Here is a 12,004-nt window from a genome sequence, read left to right on the forward strand (position 1 = left end):
TCAAGCACAAGGCAAGAGGCGCCTGTCAGGGAGCAGGGACAGAGGCAGGGACACGGCAATACCTTTCCTATGGCCTACAGCACCTGCAGGGAGGGGAGAGCAGCTCGCCGAGCTCAGAGCGCCACAGCCCAGTGCACCTTTTGTTTGTAGTGAGAAGAGCCCAGGTCACGTTGCCTGCAGCAAACCCCAGCCCCAGGCACAGCTCCAGGCTCGGGTCCTGGGAGGTCTTTCTGTGGTGGTGTCAAAGTGCAGCAGCTGCTTTGGCTACTGAACAGGAGAAGTTGTGGCCAGAGGTGAAGTGCTTTGTTATTCAGACACGGAAAGCCACAGCAGGCACTAGCACTACACATTAACTACTAACTACAAGTCTCAAACTCATGCTGTACATCTGTGTGTCACCTACACAGAGCTGTAAACGTGATGCCTCGCTGCTTTGAGACCCACTGCAGGAGCAGGGCTGCGAGCTGTGAGGCCCCCAGCACACCACAGCAGGTTCCTTGAGCTAAGGGAGATGTTTTGGGGTGCTGCAGCACCCCCCAGAGAGCAGGCAGCCTCATCCTGCCCCTCCATGCAGAGGATTGGCAGAGCCATGGCACAAGCACCATGCCACTGGCAAGGCTGGCTGGTGTTCAAGCCTTTCCCAGCACAGCAGCGTGTCAAAGCCCCTCAGAAATGTTTAACAAAGGTCAAGGTCTGAAGTGGGAATGCTCTGCAGGAAGAACCATCTCACCTGCCTGCACCAGCCACGCACTTCTCAGTAATTCAGTCTCCTGGATACACAGCTCTTAAACACCTATTTTAGCTTGGACTGCAGCCAAATTATACCCTGGGTAAATGACCTTCTGGTACAGTGTCTGTCGTTAACACATAATGAGTTTCCACCTTTACATCTCCCTCCCACCCGCCCTAACTGGAAAAACAAAGATTACGAACCCAAATCACCACTGTAGCTTTATATTTACCAGATCTTAACTCTCCAGGTTTCATACCCTCCTTGCTACAACCCCTAGCAACACAACATTTACTGAGCTGAGGTCTGCCAGGGAGCCTCTCTGGAGCATCCCTGCCTCTCCAGAGCATTCTGAGAGCTGCAGCAGCACCTCAATTCCCAGCTTGCAGCACATCCTGCTGCCACACCCAGCTGAGATGCAGCAGGCTTGGTTGCCAGTCAGATCCATGAACACTACAGTACACTATGTTTAAAGTTTAAAGGCAAACTGATCAACTCCTTTGTGAAGAAACATCTGCCACCTTGGCTAAGCAAGCTACATATGCCACAGGGGTAGGGCTCTATGGCCCAGCCCCCACAGTTGAGGTATCCTATGAGGGAGCAGAAAACCAAACTAAAAGATCATGCTGCTGGCAGGAACTTGCCAGAATGCAGAAGGCAGGGACACCCCTTAAAATGTTTGTTTGGAAGGGCATTGCTCTGTGTGAAAGAGAAGTTGTTCATTATTGGGTATGTAACATCAGGTTTGTGGGCTGAGAAAAAGCCAGTATGGGTTCTCTTCTGCTGATAAATCCAAATTCAGCCCTAATCATCTGTTGATAAAGCCCAATTCAGTGCAAAACTGGAGGGAGATATTTTTCTGTGCTCTAAGACGTGCTGCAAGTTACTCTAGCCTGGGGCAGTGAGGGGAAGTGGAGTGGTGGTTAGTGGGCACTACACAAGGGGAGAGAGAACAAACCAGCCCAAACCACGGCAGCTCAGCCCCCTCCTGGCGGCTGGCCGGGCCCGTGGCACACCCACACATCACAGAGGAGCTCTGCAGAACCTTTCAGAGGTGCTTTCTCAGGGGGCCAGTCCATCCAGCCGTCGGGAGCAGGCACTGGGAGCCGCTAGGGGAGCACGGGGCCGAGGCTGAGCTCCACGTGGTGGGTGAGCCAGATCACCTCTGAGGTGTGGTCACCATCCTCGTTGGGCCTGATGGGAGTAGTGAGGTTTTTGAACTCGTGCTTCATCTTGAAACTCACGGTCACCTCGCCCTCTTCTTTCTGTGGGGTGACCTTGATGAAAACTCCCACCTTATTGGCTTTTCTAAAGGCAATAATGCTGCAAGGCAGAACACACAGGAACATTGGGTCAGCCAAGTTGTCAAAGCATTGTTCCAAGTGGAACAATGCTCTCAGAGGAACTCAAACCACACTGAAGACAGGAGGAGAGGGAGTTACTCAAAGAGTCGAGTTTTTAAGGGAGAGGATCCCCACAGGACACTCACTCAGGGTCATCCTGGAAGTCTTGAGGCTCTGCCAGCTCATCATATTCTGCTGCAGCATCTTTGCCAGCCAGAATAAGCTCCTTGGGAGGAACTGCCACCTGAAACAAAGCAGGGAGAGAAAGAAGCCTTTCAGTACTGATCACCAGCTACACTGCAAGCAGGAGAGGGCTCTCCTCTCTTGAGGTCTGCTTCACTGCAGTTTAATAGAAAACTGACTCATCCTCAGCTTTTCTCTGCTCCAGGACCACCTGATTACCACCCTGCCAGTGAAATAATAAATTTCTCCTTTGGGTTTTGGATATCAATGAACAGACACAATTTCAAAATACTTTATAAGCTGCTGTTTACAATTGTGATAGTCATTTATGCTCCAAGGAGGGAAATGCAGCACAGTTAGCAGGGGATGAAGGACATATGAAAAGTGTGCCCTGTGGAAAGACAAATGGGAGTGACCCATTGGGCTTACCCAGCAGGTGGATACAATCAATACCTTGGCAGTGCTGTTGATGTTATCAGGGTCTCCCTCCTCACATTCCAGCAATGTGACATGTGTGACATTCTCCACAGGGTTAGTCAGAGTCAGAAGGACTTGGCTCTCCTGGGGAGATTCAGGAATCACAGTTCAAGAAGCAACTGTGCTAAAATTCATTGTTACTGTAAGCACCTCCATCTTCTCTGACTCATCCATACATTCAAAAATTGCATCACATCCTCTCAATGGATGGACAGTGGCCACTCCCCGTCTATAAGAAAGGCATCAATGCCACACAAAACACTTAATATAAGAAATATGTATTTCTAGTCTAGCTGAGATCTCAATTCCACACCCTGTATTCTTCAGACAATGGCAAATGGTGATGTCACACTGCACAGCAATCTACTGCTGCAGTGACAAGTACATGCAGAGTTACTCTGGCCACTCCCTTAAACCCTGCACCCTCTGAATGGAGTGAGTGGAGCCCTCAGGGAACAATCATCACACCATGTCATCTTCCAGAAAGATCCCACATTCACAGCTCCTGGCTATGTCTCAGCCTAAGACATTTCTGGAAAAGCTACTGACCTTCATGTAGCGCAGGTTGGGAATAGACATGATTCTCACTTCAGGGATGTAGTTACTACAAAACAACAGAGCAAATGACTGTGAGGGACTGTGCTGCTGTCTGTAAAGCTATTAGAGCTTTCCTAAAAGGAAAAATGAAGCGTCCTTTTGCTGTATAACCCTAACCCTACAAAACCCTGCTGCAGTCTGGGGCTGGCACAGCATGCAGTGCATGCTGAAATCTTTAGTAGATCAGCAAGCAAACCTATTACAGATAAGCTAAATATATTTTAAAAGGTGATTACACCATCCTAAGGGATGACACAATCCCACAAGAGGTCAAAGGAAATTAAAATAGAAGGCCTAAGCATGAACAGGGAATTGTTGTCCCCAGTCCCCATTTCTTACTTACACAGCAACCAGCTGGATCTTGAATTTGATAGAGGTTGGATTGAATTCTGGTTTGCTCAGGTTATGCTCACATTTCTAGAGAGAAAGGTATTTAAGTCAGCACCAAAGACTGTGTGCAGTCACACACTGAAGAATCAGAGCCACAAGTGCTGTGTCACCAGCCATGACACAACAGCCTCCAGCACAGCACATAAAAACTATCTGGGGTGCATGTAGCCATCAATGTGCTCAGCTACTGATACTCCAAAATGTCATACCCAGCACAACCTCAGAACCACAAGACTTGGAACTGGTCTTGAAAACACCTGGACACTGACTGCAGCACAAATAACTGCCTTATGCTCCAGAATCCATTAAATAAATGAAGCAGCTAGAAGTCCTGATCTCCTCATAGGCCACTCTTCAAATACAGGAGCAGTCTGACATTACTTATTTCTGAGAAAATACTCTGCATTTGTTCAGCATCCTAAATATTAAATACTTACAGTAATATTGCTCTATTACTTTAGGAACTAGAAAAATAAATATCCTTGTATGACTGAGAACACAAATAGTGTAATAAGGGCCATGCAGAAAGCCAACAGCAGAACTTGGATTTAACTCTTGCCTGTCTCCACTTCACAGATCTCTGCTTTGCTTCTCTGAAGTATCCTCTTCCTGCCTTCACGCTAGTGACATCTTCAGTATCCTGCACTGCCTCTCCCCAATAATTTGTTTGTTGACTTTTGTCCTTAGTAACAGCAATTTTTTTTACTTCAACTACACTGGCAGTATTCTTTGACTTCTTGGCTAGGCAGGGCACTAGCACAAACCACCTTTGTATCTTTATACATCTTTGACAGTGTTGTTCCCTTCTCACAACTGTCATCACACCAGAGACATCACAGCCTCCCTCACCCCCTCAGTGCTTCTACCACTAACTTGGCTGAGAACTTTCAAGGAGAAGCATTTGAGCCATTTCTTTTAAAAGAGAAACACAGAGCCCATTTCCCAGCACCTGAGTGCTGAGAGCCTGGAAAGGTCATGTAGGAGTGCGCTCTTTGTTGACAGGGTGACAAAACTATCCTTTGTCTCCTTAAAAAAGAAAGAAGCTCAGAAGTTTCTCGCTTTGATTAGGTGAAAAAGCCACCTCATAGGCCTAGGACACTTCACCTCAAACTTAAAGCTAATTAGACAGAAGCCAAAAAGTCCCACCTGGGCAACTGACTAGAAAAAGAAGTAAAAAAACTAACCACTTTTGTAAAGTGTTTTACCAAGAGCAAAGATCTCCTGCACCTAGCTCAGTTTTTCTCTGTTTGTCACACTGCACAGCAATGTGCAGTGAAACCTTTTATGAAACCTTTTTGTTTCCAACACTGTAACAGAAGCTATCCTGCTGATTTTTATGCCTCCAAGGGTAGCTGAGCTATCTTGGGTGTGTTACAGGCCTCTGAGAGCTTATGAAACCTGGCTGGAGGAGGCTCCTAGAACAGGGGCAGCGCTCAGGATTGAGTTGCCTACCCGGCAGCGCAGCGAGCGTTTGATCAGCAGGTGCTTGTGACGTGGGTAGAGCTGGGAAGCGCAGATGGGCTGGAAGTCAGGCTGCAGCAGGCGCTGCCGCAGAGTCGTCACTGGCAGCACAACAGAAAGCAAGACAAAGAAAGGTCTCAGGAACTGAAACTCGAGCTGGATTCTACATATGCACCATGCACTGTGTGGAGATCTGCCACCATCCCTAAGACACTTAATTTCACCTGCACCTTGTAATTCAGAAGCCACTGGCAACTATCACATTTCTAGAAATAAATAGAAAGGCAAAAGCTGAATAAAGGGCTGCCCTGACTGGGCACAGTAACATGAGAGCAACATCAGTGCTAGCCCAGGAGAAATAAGGGACTCCCATCTTTCTTCACAGTTGAGCTGGGATGGAAACAATAGTTTTCTAACCATCTAGAACATAGTTCTTTCCCTCACCACAGAAATGAGTTTCACATCTTTGTTACCCTCACAGCTGGGTGCTGCATGAGTACAATACACAGCTTCTTAGCAAGGAGTTTGCATAACTCAGACTCACACGTAGAATTAGAGAAAACAGTTCCCAAAGCAAGAAACTCCCAGCAGCCAAAACCTCCCATGGGTTTCTCTCAAAATGCAGGCTCTTCACTGCACCAGTGCCTAAGAGGCAAGTGAGCCACCTGGCAGCCTTTTCCTCACTATGAGGAACCAGGGAAGTTGTCTTCTTCACCAGCATCAAACTTACAATGCCAACAGCCTCATGAGAAAAGGAAACTAAGAAGATCTACTCCTTTCCATAAACCTTTTATGAATTTATTGATACTTGCAGACTTTGTAGGCCTGCAGAACTACCAACATCATCCATTCCACTTGGAGCTACCTCAGCTGGAAGCCCACATCACTCCTGTACTTGCTGGTTTATCCTGCTCACACCAGGTCTTACTGATCAATTTACAGTATTTATGGATTAAATTTATGAGTCAGCTAAAGAACTGGCAAGCGTACACAGGCTGTTCCAAGCTGATGTCAAAGCAATGCGCAATTGTTACTCAACAGCCCACTTCTGGTTCCAGATCCCCAGCAGCTGCTATTTCCTTATTTCCTGCTATTACTTGAAAAAGGACATCAGCTTTTTTCTCCATCCAAAAGTTGATGCATTACACATCAGAAATTAAGGCCAGCAAGAAAATTAAATAACCCTTCTGGCTCTGAGCTTTCCATGTAAAACATGCAGCTGAGGCTGCATTCAAAGTTACCATTTAAAAAGTCAAGTATTTCCCAGTATTTCAATCCCAGCATAAAAATGACCAGGAACTTGGGTCATGAGGAATGTCACAAACTCGTAGCCAATGCCCACGTTACCAAATGTAAGGACAAAAAGTGACAGAATACTAAGGTTTTACCTTCTGTCAGATTGATTGGTCTTGTGTAGTAATCCTCAGGAAGAGGTTCCACTTCTTCCACTGCATCAGCTGGCTCGATCTTGATCTCCTTCTGGTCTTCTCCTTCTTTCAGGCTAAAGCAAAATAAGGGGCAACTCAGTCATGAAATGGGGCATGTGTGCTCTGACAGCAACTGCATTATAGCACAGAAGGCAGAGAGAGCTGAGATTGCACAACAATAATTGCAACAAGGGTGTGAGCAGTCCCTTGTTCCTCTTGGGAGAAAGCAGAACATCTGGAGTTGCTGCACAGAGATGCCTGAGGATCTGACACTTCTCCAGTGCTCGAAAGGAAAAATCTCCTCTCACTGCTATCTGCTAATTGTCTATCATTTTTCTAGAGCTGCTTTATTCCTCTCTTACCTACACCTCCAAAGCTCCCCCCAAAGGTAACCCCAACCCTGAGACTCACGAGAGTCCAGCGAGGGCACTGATGGGAGCTCCGGGCCTCTGGCGCTGCAGCCTCGTTCCAAGGCCGTATTTGTCCTACAAGGAAAAAAGGAACTGTCACCCTCAGGTCTGCCTCTGATGGGACACAACAACCTGCTGCAAACTCATCCTTTGAGCTGCATGACAAGCATGGGGGTACAAGCAAAGGAAAGCAAAAAGGAAAAGGTATTCAATGCTTCCTAAGATACATTTTTCTGCTTAAACTGTTAGCAAGGAGAAAACAATTCCCACTGCACAGCAGATGGGGAAAGATGTGTGTGGCTACTGCTAATAAAGCTTTTTGCTCCTTCCACAAATCACCAGCCTGCACTACTGACACATCTTCTCTGGATATTCTCTGCAGAGCAACTCCATGTCAAGTAGTGTAGAATGAGAGCTCAGCTGCCAAAAAAAGTGGGTTGATGTGGTTATACAGCTATCTGAAAGGCTCTGTAGCACTACCTGAAGCAGCTGAAAGCTGTTAAAAGCTCCTGCAAGCCTTGTTACCTACAAGTCTCTCTCACCAGCAATAGCTGAGCTGTACCCAGGGTACTTGGGGGCAGACATCTTCCTTCCGGGCAAGGCTCAAAACCTGAATTCTCACCAAATGAGAAATGTGAGCATCAGCCTACTCTGGTGATTTTTCAAGGATGAGATGATTAATGTTAGTGCCACCTGCCTTGGCCAAGCAGACAGCTGTGTTTCAGCCTAGTTTGGTGAAGGACTGCTTGTCAAGTGTACATTACTTACTCAAAGACATTGCCCTGTTTCTAAACTAACACAAGATATTTTTGTAATAAATGTTACCCTCTGAAGAGTTAGGCTTCACCTGTGTTTGTTCTAGGCAAACCTAAGTCAGAGGCCCTGAGGCATGGCATCTGTTACTCCCCTTCAGTTGGTACCATGAGAGCTTTAACACCAGCAGAAACTGTGAAAAGACTTACCACTACGTGTATAGTGTGTTGCTGTGGAGAGCCCCCAAAATAGCAGCAGGTAGCAACAGAGACAAAAAATGCAGCCATAAGACACAAGCAAGGGCACAGAGCAAGCACAATTCATTGAAGTAGCAAGCATATGCAGTCACCCAGCTAAACAAAGTGAGCATTTACCTGCCAGATACAATAAACAAGGCATTCAAGCCACAACCAAGTCTTAAGGTTAACTTCAGTAGAGATTTCATGCAGAGAAGTGTCAGACAATGCTGATCTATCTGTCACTAAGCTGTGGGATGAACTGTCCTGAGAAATGGCTGCCACTGGCAACGTGGCTGCAGTTGGACTGCACTTCACTGCTGGAGAACATATTCCTAGGCATGGCAAGTATAAACCTTCTGGCACTGCTGGGGAGGACTATCAAGGAGAGTGGCAATGTAAAACAGAGTAATGCATGTCAAAGTATTCATCCCTAAAGAAAACCTCATTTTCTTCATGTTGTCCTCAATTAGCCAAAGTTGGGCAGCCCTATTGTGCTACCAACTATCTGATTTTCCAGGCTGAGGCTGTTGTGGATCCCTTTTCCTGCTCTGAGAGGATGGCACAGCAGCTCACCGAGAAGGCCAGTGGGACGTAGTTACGGCGTCGCACCAGCTTCTTCCTGTCCCGCTCGATCTTCTCCTTCTGAGCCAGCTGCTGGTAGTACTCAACCAGTTTGTTAATCTGGAGGGAGGAACAGGGAGCACTGTCACCTCAGCTGCAGCATTTCTTTGTGAACTAGCTGGGTTCCTGCTGCTTGTTTCACTCTGTTCCTAGTACCAGCTGTATTATGCAAGCCTTGTACCTTAACGTGTCTTAACCCACACTGTGGGTCACAAAATGACCCTTCCTTGGAATGATGTGTGTTGGAGGGCAGTGTCCAATTCTCACCTTGCAATTCAGCAAATGAGACTTTGTTCATGAATTTGCCATGACTGCATAGAGTAATGCCATGTGGCCAACTCTGAGCAATTTATTTTGCCAGAGCAAACAGCATCTTTAGCATCTTTTCCCCCCTCCCCAAGGGTGGTCACATTTAGAGTGGAGCCTTAACTGGTAAAAGGGAAGGGTGTTAAAGGTGCAGTTGTGTTTTCCAGATCCTGGACACACTTTTGATTGGAAAACAGCTTTTTTTCACATACATACGCAGCACATTCACCTTAACAGCACCATTAGATAGGTTGGTTTCAACTGAGCTTCTTCTCAAAAGGAGATTTTATATCCTCAGGGGAGCCTCTAAGAGGCCTTCCCTCCATTCAAGGAGCAGATTAGGAACTGGAACTGGTATCTGAAGGATTATATAGATGCAGAAAAAGTGATTGAGAGGGCCTGACACTCTAACAGCTCTTTCTGGCTGATGCATTTCAGCCCAAGCACAGTCTTTCCCATTCACTCACCCTCTGTGTGTGAGGATTCTCCGGCTCCTGCCAGCCCCCACTTGCTGCACAAGAGAAGAGAAAAAGCAAAGTCCACAGGAGGTTTCCAGATGCCACACAGAAATCACACCCAACACTCAACTATCTTGGTGTTAATTATAAAATATGGCATTCCCTATTTTTGCTACACCTACCACTGCAATTGTTTAAGTTCATGTCTGTACAAATATACACATCTTAAAGAGTTGCACAGGCAGGTTTGGAATAAAGGAGCTCTGACATCTTTTATACTGTATTTTTAAACAAATGTTGCTTGAGAGATACTCAGGACAGAACCCAGGAGTCACTTCAGTAGCAGGTACTTGTGTTATGTGTGTCTCTTATAACTGGCTGCTGCTGTCTCTGCATCCTCAGCTTCATTTTCAGTCACATCAACACTGGAAGTCAGAGGATCTGCTTGGCCTACTCAACCCCACCTGACAGATATTTTCTGTACATCTCACGTACCAAAAAAATAGATGAAAGCTTTATTCTAGTGCTCTTGTGAAGAGAAAAGCCAAGTTCAAACACTGACTAGCAACTCTGGAATAAGTCTAAGTGAACAAAAGTGATGGAAAATAAATTAGGTGTTTATGCTGTCAGACTGAGCAGCTTCAAAGCCTGTGAAAGCACACAAACAAGATCTCAGCAGTGGGGAGGGTGCACTGAGTAAAACAGTTTGACAGTTTTCTCACTAGTCAGGTAACACAGACGTGAAAGTGGGTCACACATTCCATTAACTCAGCTCTTCAGAGGAGTCTTCAGCAACAAAGAGTTTTCCTGTGAATGTCCAACTACAACTCCAATCCTTGCCAGATATCAAGTCTAGAGCACAGTCTAGACCTAAGTGGATTATCTGTTAGCTTCAAAACACAAACTGGGCTCATGCTGTCACTCAGTTTTGTGTCTTTGAACCGTCCCTTACCAACAGACTTGTCTGCCATGCCCACATCCCGGGAAGTCCAGCGGCAGAAGCCGCAGGCCAGGTAATAGGCTTTCTTCATGGTGGTCTTGGCCGGGTCGTCGGGCAGCGGCGCAGGGATGCTCGTGGCCCGTGTGGAGAGGGTGTGCATGCAGCACGGGCAGTCAAAGCAGTTGGCACACCTGCAAACAACGAGGCAGGGCTCTGAGAAGAGTTCCAGGCTGAGAGAAATGCTCCCAGCAACCACATCAGCACTAAAACAACAGATTATTAATTCCTAGGCAACAGCGCGAGGGACAACGGGCTGTCACAGGAACTTGGGGGATTCAGAGTTCAGCATAAGAGCAGCAGCAGTGAGAAACACAAAGTGACACTAAAAACCTTCTGTATTATGAGCCCAGGTCATAAAAATACCCCCAAAAATCATGAACAGCCTGTGATGCATAGTGGAAAGACACTTCTTCCCCAAAAGAGACTCAAACACAACAAGCAGCCATGTAATTTTTGAGGAGTTTCAGACAGACATGGGAAGGGACTGTTTTAAATAGGAAGCCTTGATTTAAAAAAGAAAAAAAAACCCAAAGCAACTTTACCTGTTCTTTTTGAGCTTGGCTTCAGCTGAAGGCATGTTTTCCAGGCAGCTGGGGCAGTAGTGAGAGTCAACCTGAAGAAGACACAGCCACATCACACACGTTATCTGGCACACCTTTGTCCAAGAAGCCCCAGATTTGTGTCATGCAACAGCAGGGTGAAGCCAGGGAAGGCTTGAGATGTTTTTTGGTATGCAAAACCTTACCCCATCTCAGTCAGATTCTGATCTTTAATAACATAAATTATAAGCTTTCTTTAGTTAGAATGGATTAAATTACTCTGTCTTGTAAATGGGAAAAGATTGGCTGAGTGTTGACCTCTAGGAGTTACCAGAATCTCATTTTTCAGCTTGAACAAAAATTTTAACATTTTATTTTCTATTTGGACCTAAATTTATTGTGTCCTCACAGTTACACTGGTCAGATACATGAATATTTCAGAAGATGCTTTGTATCTCTCAGCTGTGACAGTGAATTCTGTCCATTAAAACAACAGCAGCAAGACTGGGGCCCCCTGCTTGAAGAGGAATTCAAACTGATTATTAAGCACGGCCACGCACAATGACTGCACTGCTCACACCACAGTGAATTCATGACGGATACAGCCAGGTCACAAATCCTCTCTTCAGAGGCATTTCATTAAAGCTGCCTTTTCTGAGATCTGGGCTGCACAGTCATTCCTTCAAGGCTTCCCAAATCTATCACAATTTCTTAATTCAACCATGCTTCCAACAAAACGAGTCTCGGCGATTTTAATATGACAATTTATGAAGTCAAACCCCTGCTCCACAGCAAAAATCATAGCTGCAAAAACCACACACCCCTCCACAACAAAAATGGACATAGGGTGTGGGTCTGGGGGTCCCTGGGCCCCTCCTCGGCCGGGCCCGACGGGCATGGGTGTGGTGGGGAGGGGTCTTGACCCAAGGGTTGGGTCCCCACGAGGGTGAGGGGTCCCCGCGAGGGTGAGGGGTCCCCGCGGCCCCGCTCGGGTCCCACCGAGGTTTGGGGGGGCCCCGGCCAGAGCCATTTAGGGAGGGTTCGTCCCCCATGAGGGGAACCACCCCTGT

General features: G+C 46.6%; 1 protein-coding gene across 2 annotated transcripts; it reads right to left on the reverse strand.

Moving 5' to 3' along the window:
* Positions 1-1,657: 1,657 nt before the first annotated feature.
* Positions 1,658-11,049, reverse strand: DCTN4 (dynactin subunit 4). 2 transcript variants are annotated; one of them, XM_005418738.2, is made up of 13 exons: positions 10,938-11,049; positions 10,348-10,526; positions 9,405-9,448; positions 8,584-8,691; positions 7,981-8,001; positions 7,020-7,093; positions 6,570-6,682; positions 5,173-5,282; positions 3,674-3,747; positions 3,283-3,337; positions 2,710-2,817; positions 2,220-2,317; positions 1,658-2,053 (listed from the first exon to the last, which is right to left on the reverse strand). In XM_005418738.2, the coding sequence occupies exons 1-13, from the start codon at positions 11,027-11,029 to the stop codon at positions 1,840-1,842; spliced, it is 1,290 nt and encodes a 429-aa protein (XP_005418795.2). In that variant the 5' UTR covers positions 11,030-11,049; the 3' UTR covers positions 1,658-1,839. The 2 variants fall into 2 exon arrangements, with proteins under 2 accessions (XP_005418795.2, XP_005418794.2); XM_005418737.3 differs by lacking the exon at positions 7,981-8,001.
* Between the last annotated feature and the right edge of the window lie 955 nt (positions 11,050-12,004).

Source organism: Geospiza fortis, unplaced genomic scaffold (genome assembly GCF_000277835.1).
Source record: "Geospiza fortis unplaced genomic scaffold, GeoFor_1.0 scaffold55, whole genome shotgun sequence".
Taxonomy (NCBI): domain Eukaryota; kingdom Metazoa; phylum Chordata; class Aves; order Passeriformes; family Thraupidae; genus Geospiza; species Geospiza fortis.

Bases quoted from the DNA above. Each gene is read 5' to 3' on its own strand.
- DCTN4 (XM_005418738.2), bottom strand. From the start codon at position 11,029: ATGTGGCTGTGTCTTCTTCAGGTTGACTCTCACTACTGCCCCAGCTGC. The intron at 8,002-8,583 runs GTGAGCTGCTGT...GGCTCTCCACAG, and splicing joins ACGTCCCACTGGCCTTCTCG to CAACACACTATACACGTAGT. The intron at 5,283-6,569 runs GTAAAACCTTAG...TTGTGCTGCCAG, and splicing joins ACCAATCAATCTGACAGAAG to TGACGACTCTGCGGCAGCGC.